Source organism: Protopterus annectens, chromosome 1.part1 (assembly GCF_019279795.1).
Source record: "Protopterus annectens isolate FY-2018-M chromosome 1.part1, PAN1.0, whole genome shotgun sequence".
NCBI lineage: Eukaryota > Metazoa > Chordata > Ceratodontiformes > Protopteridae > Protopterus > Protopterus annectens.
The window spans coordinates 816,019,532-816,041,221 of NC_056726.1; the positions used below are offsets into that span (position 1 = coordinate 816,019,532).

A 21,690-nucleotide genomic window follows, 5' to 3' on the forward strand; every position below is an offset into this window, starting at 1 on the left:
AGCATACCTGCACATCCCAATCAGGGAATCATGCAGAAGATACCTACGCTTCAAAGCAGGCTACATGCACTATCAGATGTTCTTCGTGTTTCACTGTTGCAGTCATACATTTATGTTATCTGCTTACAGGTAGCGCTCAGTCAGCCTGGTTAGCAGTGTCTTGGGTCCTGCATCGGTTGCTGTCCCTTCTTCCATGACGTCAGGTCGTCAGGGGTGTAAAACATGCAGCCGACGCCATTACATCAGTCTTTACGTTGCTGTCTCTGATAGAGATTCCAGGGCACTGGATAGATGGGGTAAGAAGGTTTACACTTCTGCAACCTTGGCAATCAAGGCTTTAAAATGTCAATTTCATATGCTTAAATATCAACAGCATATTATGGGACTACTTAAACAGAAAATGATGTTCATTTCTGACTGTGTGGAAAATAAAAGATTTACAGGATTTATTACATTCAGCTGAACAAGTTGGAAGACATACTTTGCAATGTGGTTTTGATTCCTTGGAGGCCTTTTGCAGGGCTGCTGTAACTGGATATGTGTTAAGAAGGCATGCTTGGCTCAAAGAGCAAACTCTTTCTGATCATGTTAAAGCAAAATTGTTGGATGCTCCTTTACAACAGGACCGTCTCTTTAGTAATACGGCTGAAGAAGTGTTAAAAAAAAGATGGAAGATGAAGCTAAATTTATGCAAACTGTGAAAGATTTCTTGGAAGTGCAACCACCAAGATTTAGTAGGCACTGGCCTATTAAGAACCGGTCCTTTCCAGTCCCTTCGAGAGCCGCTCAGGTCAAATCCAGACATTCCAAAGTCTCCAGGTTTCAATCACAAGGAACTTTTAGAACAAAACAATGGGGTGCCTCCACCTCCAAATCTGGAAACAACAAGGCACCTCCCTATGGTAAACATTCTCAATGACTTCCCTCTACACTCACCAAGCACTTACCTTTTAGCCACCCCTTTGGGGGGAAAACTGGCTCTTCATGCATGAAACTGGCAATTTATTACCCAGGACAAATGGGGTTTAAATGTAGTATCCCAGGGATACAGATTTCATTTTCACACGTTGCCAATCCCAAACAGATGGCCAAACCTGCCCCCAAATCCAGCCATCCATCCTGACACCCACACTAAACTCTTAGGGGTTATCATTGACGATGAACTAAAATTCAATCAGCATATACAGCAATGCATAAAGAAAACCCATCAAAAACTTGGTCTCCTATATCGGAACAGAAAATACCTCACTCCTGAGTCTAGACTCACCCTTGGGCAAGCACTTCTCCTCCCCTCTCTCCTCTATGCTGCCCCAGTTCTCACAAATATTCAAACTACTACCCTGAACAAACTTCAACAAACCTACCACAAAATAGCCAGATTCATTACTAACGGCCCAAACAACACACACCAATGTATTGCCTTAAAGTCTCTACAATGGCTGGAACTCCCACAATTACTTCATCTCTACCAATTTCACATGCTGCACTTTATGCTGTTTAAACCCTCCTGCTGTCCTTCCCTATCTCTCCTTGTTTCCATCTATACCCCTTCTCGATCTCTCCCCACCTCAAATCAGCAATTGCTTGATGTCTACCACCCTAACAAGTCTGTTGGTAAGCAACTCTACAAGCATTCCATGGCCCAAGCTTGGAATAAACTTCCCCGTGATATACGCTCTCTCTCTCATACTCCACTGTTTAAAAAAGAACTGAAGACACATTTACTCAATTCCAGAACCTGAACCTGCTATGACCCTACTTAGCTCTCCCCTCCTCCCACACATATCTCTCACATCCTGCGATCACTCTTGACTTCCTCCATCTGTTCAGCAACTAAGAATTTAATTTTTTCAAAGAAACAAAAAATGTTTATTTCTACACAGGTAGATGTTTATTTCTATTGTTTGCTTATTATTGTTTGTAATACTTGTTTTTTCTTGTTCTGTGATCATATATTGTATTTGCTGGAGCTTTTCTCCTCGGGTCCCAACTGAAAATGGGACGGTAACCCAGTTGGACTAACCTGGTTAACAAATGTTAGTAAATAAATAAATCAGTGGGCAGAGGCCCAGAAACAAGTTCTGTCCCTCATGAACATGGGGGCTATTCAACCAGTACCAGAAGAGGAAAAGGGACAAGGTTTCTATTCAAGATTTTTCCTGGTACCCAGAAAAGACAAATCATGGCTTCCAATTCTGGACTTATCCACTTTAAACACATTTTTGGAGATTCCAAAATTGAAAATGCTGACTCTTCAACATTTACTACCTATGCTAGGCAAAGATGCCTGGTTGGTAACTCTAGACTTAAGAGGCTTAATTGCATACCCCAATCAGGGAATCTTGCAGAAGATACCTCCGCTTCAAAGCAGGCTACTTGCATTACCAGTTCTCTGCACTGCCCTTTGGCTTATCTACTGCGCCCAGGGTCTTCATAAAGTACCTGGCTCCAGTAATTGCATTTTGTAGACAAAGAAATATCCAGATATATCCATACCTGGATGATTGTCTAATTCGGGCAGAAAACAAGGACATTCTTCTAAAGCATCTGGCATTTGTAAAAAGGGTTCTAACCTGTCTAGGGTACACCATAAACGAAAAGAAATCACAACTGGTACCCTCTCAAAAAATTACATTCCTAGGTGCAAGCTTGAATACAACTGCCCAGATGACTTCCCTTACGCCAGAAAAGCAAATTCAGTTGGTGACTTACTTCAAACAGGTGGCCACAAAAAAAACTGCTATCTGCAAGACAAATTTTGCAGGCCTTGGGTTTCATGGCCTCCTGCATTCTTCTAATTCCGTATGCAAGACTGCATATGAGGAAACTTCAGTGGTACTTAAAGTGTATGGAGTCAACATTGTCACAGCCTAGAAACAATGATTCCTATCATACCTTGCCTGCTACTAGAGTTCCTATGGTGGGCAGAGGCCTGTCACCAAATCAAGGGGCTGCCATTCATTCCACTCCCTGCCACCCTAACCCTAACTACAGATGCATCAGACTATGCTTGGGGAGGCTCATCTGGCAGGGAAGTGCATTCAGGGCAAATGGAGCCCAAGTCAAATGCACCTTCATATCAGTCAGAGAGAGATGCTAGCTGTACAGAATGCACTGAAAGCCTTCAAGGGCTACCTTCATCCAGGACAATTAATGATCGACAGACAAACTCCACAGTTATGTGGTACATAAACAAGCGGGGGAGGTACACATTCCTACCCCCTTTGCAGACTACCCTTGGCATTGTGGATCACGGCCTTGACCTACCAAATACAACTACAAGCTCAATTCCTGCTAGGAAAGCTGAATACTCTGGCAGACAAACTAAGCAGAAATCTTATGGACCCAAACAAATGGAAACTGGAGCCACGAATTTTCAACATGTTGACACGCAAATGGGGGGAGTCCAGACATAGATCTTTTTGCCTCACCCCAGAACTATCAGTTGGACAAATTCTGCATAAGAATTCATCACAAAAAAGGTTGGAAAGTGGATGCTGTATCATTCAGCTGGAAAAACCCATCAGTTTATGCCTTTCCACCTCTGCCTCTGCTCTCCAACGTTCTACTAAAAGTCGGACAGGACAAACCAAAAATGATTCTGATTGCTCCAGACTGGTCTCGCCAACACTGATACCCACTCCTGTGCAATATGTCACACCTTCCTCCGTGGCACCTGCCTCAGACACCTTACCTACTGTCTCAGCATAATTACCACACTGTTCTTCGTGTTTCACTGTTGCAGTCATTACATTTGGGTAATCTGCTGGCAGGTTGCCCTCAGTCGGCCTGAATTCCAAAATTTTGGGTCCTGCATCGGTTGCTGTCTCCTTTTCCATGACGTCAGGGGTATAAAACAAGCAGCCGATGCCATTTTCTGTGGTCTTTCTTGCGCGGTGCCTGAAGCAGAAGCAGTTCGTTGGTGCCGGTTGCCCGACTCCTGAAATTTTCGAGTTTAAGAACCGAAGTCTTCACTAAAGCTAAATACCCCATTGGGGAAACTTTTTTGTTGCTCCATACCGATGTCAGAAAAAGTTAATAATTGTATTACTTGTGTGAAGCAAATACCTCATAAGTATTTCCATTTATACTGAATTCCTTGCCTAGGCCCCGATCACAACATGCCTAGCTGTCGGTTTTGTGCTAGATTTAACCAACGCACTATTAAGCGTCTGTATATTTTTGCCTCAAAATATTTTGGAAACAGATTCAACTACCCTGAAATGTCGTCTGATAGCAATCCGACTACCGGAGTACACAAAAAATGCAAAGAAAAGGACAGAGACAGATCGTCAAGGTCCAAAATAGACGAAGCTTCTCCTAAGCCAGTCTATACTCAGTGAGGCATTTTCGCAGCCCCTGATGCCCGCTACTTTTGAGTCACAGGCCCCTACCCAGACCCATGTGTAGTCCGGCATGCCGTGAGATACCCAAAGTATTGTACCCACGGATGTCTCTCCCTCTGATGGGTCTGGAGCCGCTGAGCAGGCACCAGCTTCTGAGGGTGTATTCAGGCCTCAACGTTTTTATATAAAACCGACGACAGCTGCAAAACCAAAGACAAAAGCAACTTATAAAGCTAAATAACCGACACATGAGCCACTTGCACTGGCCGCTTTGCCTAAAAAACAGATGATCAAAATGGCTGAAGATCTAATTACCTTAATCAGGGGTTCCCAACCTCCACCTGATAAGAGGCCTATGCAAGACACTGATTATGAATCTTCAGATCAGGTTTCTATTTCTTCTGATTCCTCTTCTGATCAAGAATTATCTATTCATCCCTATGAGGATTCTGATGCAGAGGAATCTATCCCATCTGCATCACCTCCTGAGGATTATTCATTTGGAGAAACCTTGTGTACTTTGAGGGAGCATTTTCACTGGGAGAGTCAAGATTTTTCAGAATCAAAAAAGAGGCTCAGGGATTTCCTTCTCCCTCAGCACAGGCCTTTAGACATAATACCCCCTGTTTTAGACATTGTGAATGATGTGTTTTCGGAGTCCAGCTTGACTCCTGACTCCTTACCTCCGCCTCCCAGCAAGTCTGACAGATATTACAGGGTCCCTGACTCGCACAAATTTTTATTTAGAAACCCCACTGCTGACCCTGAAATTATTTCACAGGGTCCAAAGGGAGTTAAGGCCTCAATAGCAAAAAATCCTGCCCCCTCTGACAGAGATTCAAGGGCACTGGATAGATGGGGAAAGAAGGTTTATACATCTGCAGCCTTGGCAATTAGGGCCTTAAACTGCCAGTTTCATATGCTCAAGTATCAACAACATGTTATGGGATTGCTGAAACAGAAAATGTTGATGTGCAGAAAATAAAGAATTGCAGGAATTATTGCATGCAGCGGAACAAGTTGGAAAGCATACTTTGCAATGTGGTTTTGATTCCTTAGAGGCCTCCTGCAGGGCCGCAGTTACTGGATCTGTGATTAGGAGGTATGCCTGGCTAAAAGAGCAAAATTTGCCTAATAATGTTAAACCTAAAGTATTGGATGCAGCTTTACAGCATGATACTCTGTTTGGTATTAAGGCAGAAGAGGTTTTAAAGAAAATGGAAGATAAAGCTAAGTCTATGCAAACTGTAAAATACTTCTTACAAGTGCAGCCACCAAGATTCAGTAGACACTGGCCTACAAAAAAATGGTCCTTTCCTGTGTCCCAACAGAACTCAAAGGGGCAAATCCAGACGCCCTAAAGGTTCTAGATACCAGGCACAAGATTCTTACAGGTCAAAGCAATGGGGTGCTTTTACCTCCAAATCTGGAGGAGATAAAGCACAACCATACAGACAACAGTCCGAATGACTTCCTTCTGCCATCACCAAGCATTTACCTTTTGGCAGTACCCTTAGGGGGAAGATTAGCACTTTTTGCTCAAAATTGGCAGTTAATAACCCAGGACAAGTGGGTGCTAAAGATTGCATCACAGGGATACAGATTCCATTTCCATACTCTGCCAATGGCAAACGGTTGGCCGGATCTGCCAAAAAATCAATGGGCAGAGGCACAGAAACAGGTTACGTCCCAAAACAGGAAAAAGGACAAGGTTTTTACTCAAGACAGTTCTTGGTACCCGGAAAGGACAAGGCTTGGAGGCCAATACTGGATTTATCAATTTTGAATGCATTCCTGGACATAGCTTCTGGCCATGCTGGGCAAGAATGATTGGCTGGTGACATTAGACCTAAAAGAGGCATACCTGCATGTCCCAGTAAGGGAATCGTGCAGAAGATACCTCCGTTTCAAGGCTGGCTTAATGCATTACCAGTTCTCTGCACTGCCCTTTGGCTTGTCTACTGCGCCCAGGGTAGTTACAAAGTGCCTGGCACCAGTAATTGCTTTTTTGCAGACAAATAAGTATACAAATATATCCTTACTTGGACGACTGTCTCATTCAAGCAGAGAACAAGGACATTCTTCTTCAGCACCTGGCATTTGTTTAAAGGCTTCTAACATGCCTAGCGTACACAATAAACGAAAAGAAATCACAACTGGTACCCTCTCAAAAGATAACATTCCTGGGTTCAAGCTTGAATTCAACTGCCCAAATGGCTTTCCTTACGGCAGCTGACTACTTCAAACTGATGGCAACAAAAACCCAGTTATCTGCAAGACAAACTCTGCAGGCTTTGGGGTTCATGGCATCCTGCATTCTACTGATTCCATATACAAGACTGCATATGAGGAAACTTCAGTGGTACCTAAAGAGTTTATGGAGTCAACATTGTCACAGTCTGGAAACAGTGATTCCTCTCATTCCCTGCCTACAACAGGAGTTTCTTTGGTGGGCAAAGGCATGTCACCACAACATGGGACGGCCCTTCACTCTACCCCCTGCCAGCCAAACCTTAGCAACAGACGCATCAGATTATGCATGGGGGGGGGGCACCTGGCAGGAAGATGCATTCAGGCATGTGGACCCCGAAACAAATGCATCTGCATATCAACCAAAAAAAGATGTTAGCTGTTCAAAATGCCCTGACAGCCTTCATGGACGTACTTCATCGAAGACAACTACTGATAAAGACGGACAACATCATGGTTATGTGGTATATAAACAAACAGGGGGGCACGCATTCATATCCCCTTTGCAGACTAGCCATGGCACTGTGGGACACAGCTTTGACTTACCAAGTACATCTACAATCTCAATTCCTGCCAGGAAAACAAAATACTCTGACAGACGACTTAAGCAGAAACCTTATGGACCCTCACGAGTGGAAACTAGATCCACAAGTCTTCAGCATGATAACAAAGAAATGGGGGAGCCCGGACATAGATCTATTTGCCTCTCCTCAGAATTATCAATTGAAAAGTTCCTGCACAAGGACTTATCACAGACAAGCAGGGAAAGTGGATGCCCTATCCTTCAGTTTACACCTTTCCTTTTCTGCCTCTTCTTCCCAAGGTCCTACTAAAAGTCAGACAAGAGAAACCAAAGATGATACTAATTGCCCCGGACTGGCAGCGATGGCTGATCATGTAGTTATGCGAACACCTCTCAGTAAAGCTGTGATGGATGTCATTTTGGAAGCCAGAAGGCCTAGTACTAGAAAATCTTATACTGATAATTAGAAGAGATTCTGTGCTTGGAATCAAGCACAAGGAACTGATACAGCAGAACCAAATATTCCTCAGATGTTACAATACTTGACTGAGATGCTTGACAAAGGCCCATCTTTCTCATCAATAAAAATCCATGCCTCTGCCATTTCGGCTCATTACAATACAGAGCCACCAATCTTTTTTCTCATCCTTTACTAAAGCAGTATCTTAGAGGACCCAAAAATGTAAGGCCTCCCAGAAGATCACCAGTACCTGCATGGGACCTCAATTATGTATTGGAAAAGCTCACCCTGCCTCCATTTGAACCAGCTGCTACTGCAGATCTAAAGTTCTTACGGAAAACAGCACTGCTCCTAGCAATTACTTCAGCAAGAGTTTCAGAGCTACAGGTCCTCATGGCTGTGGAGCCTTTTATCATATTTTGCCCACACAGTGTGTCTCTGAGGACCAATCCTTCATTTATGCCTAAGGCAATTTCCAGTGTAGCTCTTAACCAAACAATTCATCTGCTAACCTTTTATCCAAATCCGCACAACAAGGGGGAATGGATTCTGCATTCATTGGACGTACACAGACAGCTAAGATTCTACTTGAGCAGGACTAAAGCTCTAAGAAAAACTGAGCAGTTACTAGTGACATATGCTGCAGGATCAGAAGGAAAGGCTATTTCAAAGCGGACTATTTTGAAGTGGTTAAGCCACTGCATTCATTTCTGCTACTTGCACCATGGCAAACCTGTGCCCAAGGGCATTAGGTCTCATTCCACCAGAACTGCAGCTACATCAGCAGCCTTTCTCAGAGTACCACCAACCAAAGACATTCTAAAGGCTGCTACCTGGAGTTCTGTTCACACTTTTACAAAGCATTATCATTTGCCTCTCTACACCAAGTCCAGGGCAGGCTTTGCCACTGCAGTTCTGCAGGGCCTTATAGCCACCCCTAATGCTGTTTAGCTCCAGCCTCCCATCCATAGCTTTGGGATTCTACCCAAATGTAATGACTGCAACAGTGAAACACGAAGAACATAGTACAGTTGTGTACACTTACCATAAATGTAGATGTTCGAGTGTATTCACTGTTGCAGTCCAGGTTACCCGCCCACCATCCCTCTTTTATTCTGGAGTTTCTCTTTCCTTCACTATCTTCTACAACCTATGTGGTGTGTTTGCTTGTAGATGAAGGTAAAGTTTGTATTGTTGCATGTATATATAGTGTTTATATATATATATATATATATATATATATATATATATTTTTTTTTTGCTACCTTTTTGGGGGCACCTGACATCTGGGGCAAGAAAAACTAAAGAAAATGGCATCGGCTGCTTGTTTTATACCCCTGACGACCTGATGTTATGGAAGAGGAGACAGCAACCGAGGCAGGACCCAAGACTTTGGAATCCAGGCCGACTGAGGGCAACCTGCCAGCAGATTACCCAAATGTAATGACTGCAGCACTGAATACACTCAAACATCTACATTTATGGTAAGTGTACACGACTATACTTTCTTCACACTCATCTCCAAACTTTGAATCTTGCAGTGTGGCTAATTATCTAATTTCACCCTTGGCATCCCTCAGCAAACCTGTGATGGATGTCATTTTGGAGGCTAGAAGGCCTAGTACTAGAAAATCTTATGCTGACAAATGGAAAAGATTCTGTGCCTGGAATCATTCACAAGGAATAAAGCACAGCAATGCCCAATATTACTCGGATTCTGTAATACTTAACTGAGATGCTTCACAAGGGCCTATCTTTTTCTTCCACAAATATCCATGCCTCTGCCATTTCAACTCATTACAACACAGAACCTCCCCTTTTCTCTCATCCTCTGCTAAAGCAGTATCTCAGAGGGGCCAAGAACGCAAGACCTCCCAGGAGAGTGCCATCCCCTGCATGGGACCTCAATTTTGTTTTGGAAAAACTCACTCTCCCTCCTTTTGAGCCAGCTGCTACTGCAGACCTAAAATTTCTCTCCTGGAAAACAGCTTTCCTTTTAGTGGTCACTTCAGCTAGAAGGATTTCTGAATTACAGCCTCTTATGGCAATGGAGCCTTTCATTATTTTTCATGTGGATAGGGTGTCTCTCAGGACCAATCCATCTTTCATGCCTAAGGTGGTATCCAGTGTGGCTCTCAGTCAGACCATTCATCTGCCAACTTTCTTTCCCAATCCACAGAATAAGGGTGAGCGGATTCTGCATTTATTGGATGTACACAGACGACTTAGATTTTACTTAAACAGGACAAAATCTCTAAGAAAATCTGAACAACTATTGGTGGCATTTGTTGCAGGGGCAGAGGGAAAGGCTATTTCAAAGCAGACTATTTCCAAATGGATAAGCCATTGTATTCGTTTGTGCTATACGCACCATGGTAAAAGCTATCCCCAAGGGGATCAGATCTCATTCCACCAGGGCTGCATCTACTTCTGCAGCCTTTCTCAGAGGGGTTCCTACCAGAGACATTCTAGAAGCTGCTACCTGGAGCTCAGTTCATACGTTCACCTAACATTTACCTCTCTTCTCTAAATCCAGAGCTGGCTTTGCCACTGCTGTCCTACAGGGCCTTGTAGCTGCTCCTAATGGTGTATAAATCCATCCTCCCAACCATAGCTTTGGGAATCTACCCAAATGTAATGACTGCAACAGTGAAACATGAAGAACTTAGTACAGTTGTGTAAACTTATCATAAATGTAGATGTTCAAGTGTATTCACTGTTGCAGTCCAGGTTACCCACCCTCTGGCCCCATTTTTCTCTTACTATACCTCTACTTACTTTTGCTATGCTTAAAAGCCTTTTTGGTGTATTTGCTTTTGTTTGGAGGTATATTTGTGTTTTAAATTATATACGCACACATATATATTTTATTTTTATTTTTTTTTTTTTTTTTTCTCCCCATTTGGGGGGCACCTGACATTTGGGGCAAGAAAAACTGATGCAATGGCGTCGGCTGCATGTTTTATACCTCTGATGACCTGACGTCATGGAAGAAGGGACAGCAACCGACACAGACAGGACCCCCAAGACTTTGTTAATCAGGCCGACTGAGGCCATCCTGCCAGCAGATTACCCAAATGTAATGACTGCAACAGTGAGTACACTCTATCATCTACATTTATAGTAAGTTGCACAACTGTACTTTATTTCTCAAGGGCCTAAATGAATTAAAGCAACTAATGCTAAGAATCCCACCCCCTCAGATAGGGATTCCCAAGCATTAGACAGATGGGGTAAATGGTATACACCTCTGCTACTCTTGTTATTAGAGCACTAAGTTGTCAGTTTTATATGCTAAAATTTTAGCAACATACCATGGAACTCCTCAAACAAAAAGTATCATCTTTTCTTGCTTGTGCTGAAAATAGAGTTACAAGAGTTAATGCATTCTGCAAGTCAAGTAACTAAGCACACCTTACAATGTGGTTTTGATGCCCTAGAAGCATCTTGCAGGGAAGCAGTCAGTGGTTATGTCCTTGGAAGGCATGCTTGGCTTAAGGAACTGCCTTTTCCAGACTATGCTAAATCCAAATTATTGGACGCACCCTTGCACAAAACAACTTATTTGGCACCAAGGCAGGGGAGGTCTTAAGATGGAAGAAAAATCTATGTCTATGCAGATTGTTAAGGACTTAGTGCAGGTCCAGCCACCCAGGTTGAGTAGGCATTGCCCCTCTAAGCACTGGTCCTTTCTTACCCCCTCCAGGTCAGCTCAGCCCAGACGCCGGGGAAGCAGGCCCCCCAGACAGCAGCCCCAGTGAATGCAGAGATCTAAGCAATGGAGTTCCTCCTCTTCAAAACCAGGGAGTGTTAAGCCACCCCTTCATGGTAAGAACTCACAATGACCCTCCACTTCCACCCCTTCTCTCTGCCCACCTGAACTTGCCCCTAGGAAGAAACCTTTCCTTCCATGCAAGCACCTGGGCCACCATTACCAACGACCGTAGGGTCCTCAACATAGTGTCCCAGGGTTACAAATTTTATTTCTACACTCTACCAACCCCAAAAGGGTTCCCAGATCTTCCCCAAAACCAGTGGGCAGATGCCAAAAAGCAAGTCCTTTCCCTGCTGTCTCTGAGGGCAATAGAGCACGTTCCTGCAGAACAGATAGGCCAAGGTTTCTACTCCAGACTCTTCCTGGTACCCTGAAAGTAGAGCACCTGACGACCCATTCTCGATCAGTCCAATCTAAACATCTTTCTGGTGATACCAAAATTCAAAATGCTTACCCTCCAGCAACTACTACCTATGCTCTCCAAGGATGCTTGGTTAGCCACCCTAGACCTAAAAGAGGCCTACCTGCGCATCCCAGTCAGGGAATCATGCAGAAAATCTCTAAGTTTCAGGGCAGGATTACTACACTTTTAGTTCTCTGCGATTCCCTTTGGCTTAGCCACTGCTCCCAGAGTTTTCACAGAATGTCAGGCTCCCGCCATTGCTTTTTGCAGGCAAAGAAATATTCAAATTTACCCATACTTAGACGACTGCGTAATTCAGGAAAAGCTGCTTAAGCACTTGGCCTTTGTAAAGGACCTACTGACCTCTCTATGGTATACTATCAACAAAAAGAAATCCAAACTAGTACCCACCCAAATTATATTCCTGGGAGCAAGCCTGGACACAGTATCCCAGATGGTATTCCTTAAACCAGAAAAGCAAACCTACCTGACAGCCTATTTCTTTCAACTAGCCACCAGACCCCAGTTATCCACAAGGAAAATCCTGCAAGCTCTGCTGTTCATGGCTTTTTGCATTCTACTCATTCCATATGCCAGACTGCATATGAGGAAACTACAATGGTACCTAAAAAGCCCTTGGTGTCAACACCCTCAAGATCTGGAAACTCTTATACCAATGATGCCTTGTTTAAGGAAAGATTTTCTTTGGGTGGGCAGCAACATGCTACCACAACAAGGGACTACCCTTCTTACAACCCTATGCCGCCCAGACCCTCACCACAGGTGCATCAGATTATGCCTGGGGTGCACACCTGGATGGCAGGTGCATACAGGGCCAGTGGAGCCCACATGAAATACATCTGCACATCAACCAAAAAGAGATGTTAGCTGTCCAGCACGCACTGACAGCTTTCAGACCCTTCCTCTCCCCTGGGGCTCTGCTGATCAAAACAGACACCACTGTGATGTGGTATATCAACAAGCAGGGAGGGACTTGCTCGTACCCTCTGTGCAGGCTCGCCATACCATTTTGGCACATGGCCTCAGCCATGCAGCTACACCTGTTAGCACAATTCCTGCCAGGCGCTCTAAACTGTCTGGCAGACAACTTAAGCAGAAATCTTTTCTAGACCCACAAGAGTGGCAGCTAGATCAAAGAACCTTCACCTTTGTAACTCTGAAATGGGGCACCGCGAAGGTCGACCTCTTTGCTTCCCACTCCAGCCATCAGCTCAGCAAGTTCTGCACCGGTGAGCCTCACTGCAAGGCCTGTAAAGCACTCCCTGCTAATTATATGTACCATTTCTGAGATCGTACTACAGTGGGGAAAATAAATTTCCTTATCCCTACTGTAATGCAGTCTTAGAATGGCTTGATGAATGGTATGTTTGACGACTCAACACTGGACCAGTAATCAAGGAGCCTTAATCCTCACCACTGGCAACAGTGGGGGACATACACTGGGAGGATAGGAAGTGCGCACACAGTATTTCCAGATGTAGTTCTCTGCGTAAAGTGCAGTTTCCGTTAAGAGCACACAGAGACCACAGTCAGTCCAGGGCTGGTTTCTCCCTCTTTCTCCAGATTCCCAGTAAGACTCCCCACTGTAGAGTTAAGATCTCAGCTGAGTGGCCAAGCCAAGACCTTCCGCACCCTCTGTCCAACCAGTGCTTCATGTCCCTGCCCAAGTAGTTGACACACACACTTAGAGGTTTGATACACCCCACAAACACACACACACACCTAGGAAATGCTGACACAGGTTTCTAGCTATGCCCCCTTTAGCCCAGAATATAAAGTAGTTGTCGCTGCCACCAGCCAACCCCTTATCAGCTACTTTAAGGCCCTTAGCAAAGGTGGTTTGACCAAGAACAAGGCTATTAGCAGTGGCCTACACAGTGTTACCAAATAAATATGCAGGTACTCTCAAAACTTAAATATCTCTTGACAGATCAGCCACAATGAAAGGATTAAATATATTTAATAAGTAAAAGAACAAGAAAATACTCAGTAGATATTCACAGTGACAGAGTTCAACATCACAGGAAGTATTTAAAACATTGCAGGACAGTCTCACATAAAGAAAAATATCTAAACTAAGCTTTACTGCATTTCTGACTGTATCTAAGAGAATTATACTATTCCCTAGTAACTTCATCAGAGCAAGGCAGATGTGTGGTGAATGGTTCTTGTCAGGTCCAAGACAGAATACAAAATGCCCTGTCTCTCTCTGAGAGTTATCAAATTAATATCTTAAATATTACTGCTGGGGTAGCTTGCAGGATGACATAATTGATTGTCACCTGACTCTATCCCAGGTGAACCCCCCCCCCCCCCACTGCTGGAAGCTTGGCAGTCCAGCTTGCAGAATGACATAATTTCTTGTCATTTGACTCTATCCCAGGTGAACCCCCCACTGCTGGAAGCTTGGCAGTATTTAATATCTACCTGTGAAAATACTTAGACCTCAGATCTTTGGCAGATGCTGGAAGTCATAATAGTTGCATTCTTTCATACTTTCAGAGGTAGTGATTAGTTCAGTCTGACAGTGCAGAGAACTCCCTAGTACAAATATGGTCTCTTGCTGCACTGAAGACTGAAAGATGCCATCTTTTCTCGCATAGCCTTAAACTAATTTAATTTCAGCTATCCTGTATTCCAGTTTCCACTGTTAAAATATTTGACTTAAACAGTTACAATAGTGCGTTTACTTCTCTGTTCTATTCCAGTAGGGTACACTGTGGTTACATTTCAAATAGCACTTTGCAAAAACCTTTTCAACATACACTTTTGTACCAGCAGTTTGATATATGTATGACATACAGTTGTAATACATTTGTAATACAAGCATCTTATATAACTCATGTTGATATTCAAAGTACGTATAATTATTTACAACATTCCAGATAGCTGTGCTGGCAGCATTTCCCTTTGTCACAGCATGTTCAACAATGCATGCCATTTGATGCTTTGTTTTTCGATGGATAGACATGCATCCTTTTTAATAATGGTTTAAAATTGAGATTGATCTGTATGAAGCAGATAAGCCTTAATTTGATCACCTTTCTGTCAGTCATGGCCGCACTTGTTGACTGGCAGTGTCTATGTGCAGTCCCAGCACATCCATGTAGGTTTATGCTTTTGCACTTGCTTCCTTTTTAACTTCTTGCCCTCTTCTATATATGTATTGCTGAGAGTAGCCTTGCTTCTGCATTGTCTGTTTTCTAGTCATGTCCTTTTTACTACCTTAATTATGAATACTAATGCTGCTTTGCCCTGATGGTGTTTTAGATTGGGATCTACTTCTGTCAAGAATAAAAATTTAACTTATTTTCCTGAAATTCGGAACAATTTTTCAACTTCCTCCATTTCCAAAATACATGTCCACAACTCCCCCTGTCTCCAGTTATACACCTCCAGGGCCATCCCGAACTCACTAGGGGCATACTGTATTTTTGCTGATGTATATAAATGTTCACATAAACACTTCAGAGACCCCTAAAGTTCCAGCTTTTTGTTGCCTTCTGATATGGTTAAAACTTCATTTCCAGTGATCTGTCCAACTCGCATTCCCTTTCCTGGGTCAGCTTCCTAAGGCTCCTGTTTTCTTTTACTAAATGCTAACTCAGATCTGTCTTGCACAAGTATGTCTACTAGATCTGATTTAATTGTGTTGTCTTCTAGGTGGACTTTCAGTTTCTTAGCTAAGTGTAACTCTTCATACTGCAGAAGTTGCTCCTTCCCCTGATTCCAATCCTTTTTAGCTCTTTGCCAGATTTACCCACCCCCTTTCACTTCTTAACTGATGACCAGTGCTTTAGATGTGACGTTTTACACACCCATTTTTTGCAACTGTTCTATTTTCTAGTTACTAATTAACCTATTGATTTAGTATAGTTATTCATAGGGGTAGGATGTTTTTAAGCATAGATCCCCACTGTAGTTGTGATTGTGTTTTAAAACACAGCTATTACTTCCTGCTTCCCTTCTCCATACTTACAGTAACATATTTATCGTCTGAATCTCTACTTGCTGAAGGGCCACCTATTTCAAATTTTCTTGTCTGCAGCAGCAGAACAACTCTAGTTTTGCAGCTTCAGAATATTTCATTAACTCTGATATCCCAAGTACCCTTCCTCCAACACACACACACATGCACTCATTTACTAAGATCAGCATGTCCCATGATCTTGGGTTTCCCAAATAAAATCTAAAATAATTTTTACAGCCTTTAAGGGGATTGCCACCAAGAAAAGGCTTGGAAGACAGAGCCACAAGAATATTCTAAAGTATTCAGTTCTTGAACCTTTTGGTCCACCTGTACCTGTACCATCTTCCATCTCTCGACTTCTGCTTTTTTTCGTACTTGAAAAATGTTCATATGTCTAAACTGTTGAAGACTTAGTTGTGGGACCGAACTAGACCCCAGGATATTTAGGTTTCTCCCTTCCAAGCCTCTGAATAACTAATTGTAGACCCAGCTTGCATCCACCGGACTGTTTAGCAAAAATGCCTTCAACTTCTCTGTATTAACTTTGCATTGTATACATTTCCCGGAATTTATATCCCTCTTAGTGCCTTCCAGAAAAATGAATGTATCATCTGCCTCCATGGCTATCCTGTGTTCTACTCACCATGTGTCATATCACACTGTCTCCCACCTTCTTTCTACCAAGGGTTCTAAATGCAGTGTAAGTAATGGAGGGCAGTGTGCATCCCTGTCTGGTCCCCTTAGCAGTATCACATTTTGTGATAATCCCAACTGCATTTTTATTTTTGCTGAATGTCCATGGTAGATAGTGAAGATTAGTTTTATAAATTTAGACTCAAATTCATATGTCTGTAATACAGAGATATCTCAATTTCATCCTGTCAAATGCCTTTGTAATGGTCTGTTTACCTTCTGGAGTTCTTTGTAAATAGGCCCACTTTCATTGTATTGACAAATGTTTGTTTATTTGCCATCCATGGGATTACCTTAGCTAATCTCCCTGCCATTATTGCCTTAAAATTATTGTAAGAATGATTTAAAATGGAGATTGGTCTGTGTTGAAGCAGGTAAGCCCTAATTCTGCCCCCTCTGTCAGTCATAACCATCACTACCTTTTACCAAATGTTGGGGAGCTGACCCTTCTGCTGAATCCAGTTACATAATTTTATTTTGTATTCATGTAGTAATCTCCTGCCTCCTTCCACATCTCTTTTGGCAAGCAGTCAGGACCTTGTGACTTTGCAGTTATTTGTCTTCGCCATCACTGCTTTATGCTCATGAAGTGAAATAACGCTGTCAGAATCCTGCTGTCAAATTTGGGAGCGCTAACCTATCCAAGACTTTTATTTCGTTATTCTTCTAATTTGTCATTTCCTGTGCTTTGTCAGGGGCTCCAAAATTATTGCATAAACCTCTCTAGTGTTTCTGCTGTACTTAGTAACTTAGCTTTTATGTCTGCAGCAGGTTAGTACCTAATGCAATGTTGGAGCTTTAATTGCTTCAGTTAAACTGCCATTATACATTGGTATCTGAGAGTCTTTTAAAAAATTATCCTTCATTCCTGCTTTAGAGAATTTCCATTATTTGTCTATTAACTGCACTATCTCATCTTTCAGTTTTTTTCATAGGGATCTATCTTCAGCCCCACCTTCTCTATTTCTAAGAATCTCCATAATATTAACATGTCTGGTTAACTGCTGAATCCTATTTTTAATGTTCCATTCCTCCCCCTCTCTTTTTTTTCTGTAATACATTTCGGTACATTCCGGCAACATATCCGATCACTTATGGCATTCTTAAATTCCTAGAGCTATTCTTTCAAAAGATCTTTATCCATGTCCTAAATTTCTTAATTTTAAGTAATAGCTTGGGAATCCCCAGTGCCACTCTATTGTATGTCTGCTTTGATTAAAAATATCCATACATATTGGTGAGTGAGTGAATGATCACCTCCATGGTTACTAGATTTCTCCAAATACGATGATCTATTGTTAATATTTTTCCTATCTAATCTTACTGTAGGTCTGAACCTGTTGTCCTGTTTTGGTAAATATCTGGAAAACACATCTCCTCTGCAGTAGTTGAGCTGCTGTCAGTTGTCCAGGTTGACCCCTTTGTGATCCTGTTGTCTTGGTTTCCATCTTTATTAAGTCAGCTATTACAGGCATTTTCTTCAGATTTTCTGTTTTGTAGAAAGTTTAACATTGCATGCAAGCCAGGGAAGGTCTTGGAGCCTTCAGGAAGCACCAGTTTAAAAAAAATGCCAGGTATAGTCAATTGAATTTAATTCTCTGATGCCTGTACAGTTTAATTACTGAAAAATTTTTGCTCTCTTCTACATTGCAGTTGTGAAGAAGTCAATTTCAATAAAAATCTTGTGATTTCAGATTTTTCACCCTAGGCCACCAGATCTTGGATAGGATATTCTCCTTCATACATTGTTTTCATTTGGACTAATATATGCCGTGGCTTATGACTTCCACACTGCCTTGTACTCAGTGGGCTCTTACTATTTTTTTGAACACCTTTATTGGTTTATAACTTGCAACATAGGCAAACATACATTTATATAAACGTAATCAAACCATGTGAACAAGTTCACAGTTACAGGGCTCTTACTGCCTTAATGGCTTGCCATATATCACTATTTACTGTGCTAAATGGTGTTGGATAAACATTGCACAGTCCCTCCCTTCCATTCTTTCTGGAATACCTATGAACCTTAGTTTTTTCCATCTTGATATATCTTCCAGATCAGTTTGGTTATCAGTCAGTTGATCAACATTTTTTTCCATGCTTGCCACCTTGTATCTTAGCATGACATTGTCTTTTTGTAGGTCTGCAGTAGCATCCAAATGTCTGGTCAACATGTCTCTCTCCTCAATTTCTTCTTGGAGGTAGTTTCCAGTAAGTTATCTCATTTAGAATCAACTTTTTGCAATTTTAATAAAATCAGTTCTAAAGCTGGGTTTTCTGGGCTTAGTCCATCCGTTTTCTCGAGGCATTCATCCTACTGCCTTTTCAGACATGCCCCAACTTTCCTTCTCACCTGTAGTTTCCAATCATTTTTCCAGATATTCCATTTTCCTTCTGCCTTTTTTCCACTGTGAGGCATTCATTTGTTGTGGAAGTTACATATTTTAATAGTTCAGTCCTTTATTTTTCACTCTTTACATATTTTATTCACTTCTGTATAACAGGAGCCCCTTGTGTCATACTCTACTCTCCAAGTCCATTGTTTCCCCTTCTTACCATATCTGTTTATCTATGATACCTCAGGAATGCCTTTTCTTCATCCAGCCTCTGCTGTTGGATTGGAGTTTTAGTAAGTTAGCCAAAGTAGCACCACTGGTTGTAGATGGCTAAATCCCAAACTCCAACCTTTCCAAACTAGAGTCCATACAGTAATCTGGCATCTATTTGAGCTGGAGTGGAGAGTATTTAGGGGACAAATCAGGACCATCTAGTGCCACAGTCCCTCCATGGATGATTGCTAATACATGATGGACTTTGGGCAGGTGTTCAGCCACAAATATGTGAATGCACAAGTGTGTGCATAGTGAAAAAGCATAATGGTCCCAAAGCTGGGAATGTATAGAAATATAGAGAGAGTAATAGTCTCAATATTCAGTAAACTGAAATATCGCCCAAGGCAGTAAACAGTTCCTGAATATCAAGTCTGAATTTAAAGTTGTAAATATATAAAGTCAGTGTGAAGACAATGTGTTTTGAATATAATTGATGTAAATTGAATTCTTTTGAGTTGTTAATAAATCAGTAGTGAGCTCTAGTAATGCTCTCTGTTGGAGATTGTTTTAATGTTATAGACTGTATCACAATAACAGCCCATTTGTATTAGTTTAATATCCAAAAATATTAAAATTATTTAATAAAAGCTAGCTTTGCGCCTAATTATGGTCCAAACATGACTTTGAAATAAAATGCATTTCACTGTCATCACAAGCAACCATCACCAACTAGTTTATCTACTATTCCACCAACTACTAATTTAATTCTATGAATAATTTGTCACATTCTAAATGTACTATGTAATGTCATCCCTTAAGCTACTCAGTTACTTCATGTAATATTTGAGAAATTGAACACATTGACTGTCCAGGATAAGACAGCACTGCCAACTATTTTATCTTCTAACTGTTGAATTGTTTCTATACAAAACATGTCAGTTTCTGAATGTATCATGTAATTTCTTCCCAAAGTTGTTCATGTTTACCTTTAAATTATGTAATATGCTGTCACTGTGAAAACATTAACTTCCTGAGTGTAAATGTCTATCTCTGAGAACTTGTCAATTTATGTAATTTGGAGCTTTTCTCCCCGGGCCTCCACTGAAAATGGACCTGTGTCCAGTTGGATTTTCCCAGTTAACAAATGTAAAATAAAATAAATAAAATCAATAATAGTTTTGTTATATAAATGAATGAAGAGTACATGCAGAAAATGGCAGTATCCTGTCAGTGCATAAGCAGAAGTGTACTGTAGAAGTAATATTGCAGTTCATGTTAGTTGATTGTTTTATTTTGTTTAGAGCTGTGACTGAGAGTATCAATCAGCTGATTACAATGTGCACTCAGCAGGCTCCAGGACAGAAGGAGTGTGACAATGCTCTGCGAGAGCTAGAGGTAAGTGTTGTCTTATGCAGTATAAATGATTGTTTTCATGTGCTTTTGTACCTGTTTTCCATTGAGGCATTCTAACTGTGGATTAGAGACTACCCAGGGTGTTTGCACTGTTATGTCCCCTGTCCTGCTTTCCAGTACCAATTTACTTATCAAGTAGCAATGAGCATTGCTCTTAAAAGTGTAGAGCATGGTAGGAAGTCTAGAATAGTTGACTGTGTGTTCTTTATAGATAAATGCATTGGTCAGGTTGCTATTTGAGATTGTATGCAGCAAGATTTCTGGTATTTGAAGTGGTAAAACAAGAAACCTTAATTGTGGCAGAGCCAAAATGAACTGGCTCAAGTGCCCACTGCTGTTTCTACACAAAACAGTCTTTTTGGGTTCATAGATTTTTAGCTATCCATGGAAGTTATTCATTGAAAGGTTGAGTAGTAAAATGTGGGCAACACTGAAACAAAACTTCCGTTTTAGTATTCTTGGCCGAGGTGCTTTCTTTCTGGATTTTGTTTATACTTAACATTTTAATAGGTTTCAATCAGTATTTCACATTTCCTTCCACCCTCCATGGATGTTCCAGAAAGTTGATTGGTGTGTGTGTGTGTGTGTGTGTGTGTGTGTGTGTAGATGTATATATATAATATGGATGCATCCCTTTTTTATTGAGTAGTCCCTTCATCAGAGTGTGAGAAAGCTAGTGTAGCTGATCAAAACAGCTTGTTGATCCTTGCAGTGCTTCTCACCTTGAGATCACAGTACAGTGAGAATCATAAAATTTGCCCATTTACAAAATGAAGCGCAGTCTTGGAGTTTTGTATAATTAGAGGGGGGAGGGTACAGGGAGGCTTGCTCCCCCCAATAACAGAATTGGTTTAGTTCAGTGGTATAGTTTTTTCTATCCTTTGTGGATCAGTGTTTTGTGACTACATGATTTGCTCTCGTCAGTTTACATGTTGATTAACTATGCTTTCATGTGTATGTGTACATATCTGTAGGAGCACTAGTAACTGGTATTGGTCAACTGGTATTTTAGTCAACAACTTTCCTGCTCACTTATTTGGTAGACAGGAAAGCTGTCTATTTTGGTGTGAGATCTCTTTAATACTGGAGTTAGGGAATATGCACTTTCCCCAATGATCCCAGCACTGGTATAATTAAATAGAGCATTAGAGGGGGTGCAGAGGGGCTTGCTCCAACAAAAAGCACTTTTATTTCTGTGCTCTGATGTTCAGTATCTGTCAGCATGTACGGTGTGTTTTTTCAATTTTTTTTTTTATATTTTGATGGTCAATCTACTGAAGT

The 21,690-nt window shown here is 41.7% G+C and overlaps 1 protein-coding gene across 1 annotated transcript in view; it reads left to right on the forward strand.

The window, feature by feature from the left end:
* The window catches only part of TLN1 (talin 1), a 3,443,760-nt gene that overhangs the window by 2,420,072 nt on the left and 1,001,998 nt on the right, over window positions 1–21,690 (forward strand). Inside the window, exon 35 of the mRNA XM_044078439.1 lies at window positions 20,298–20,391. Coding sequence (XP_043934374.1) covers window positions 20,298–20,391 — 94 coding nt within the window. The remainder of the gene's footprint in view (window positions 1–20,297; window positions 20,392–21,690) is intronic.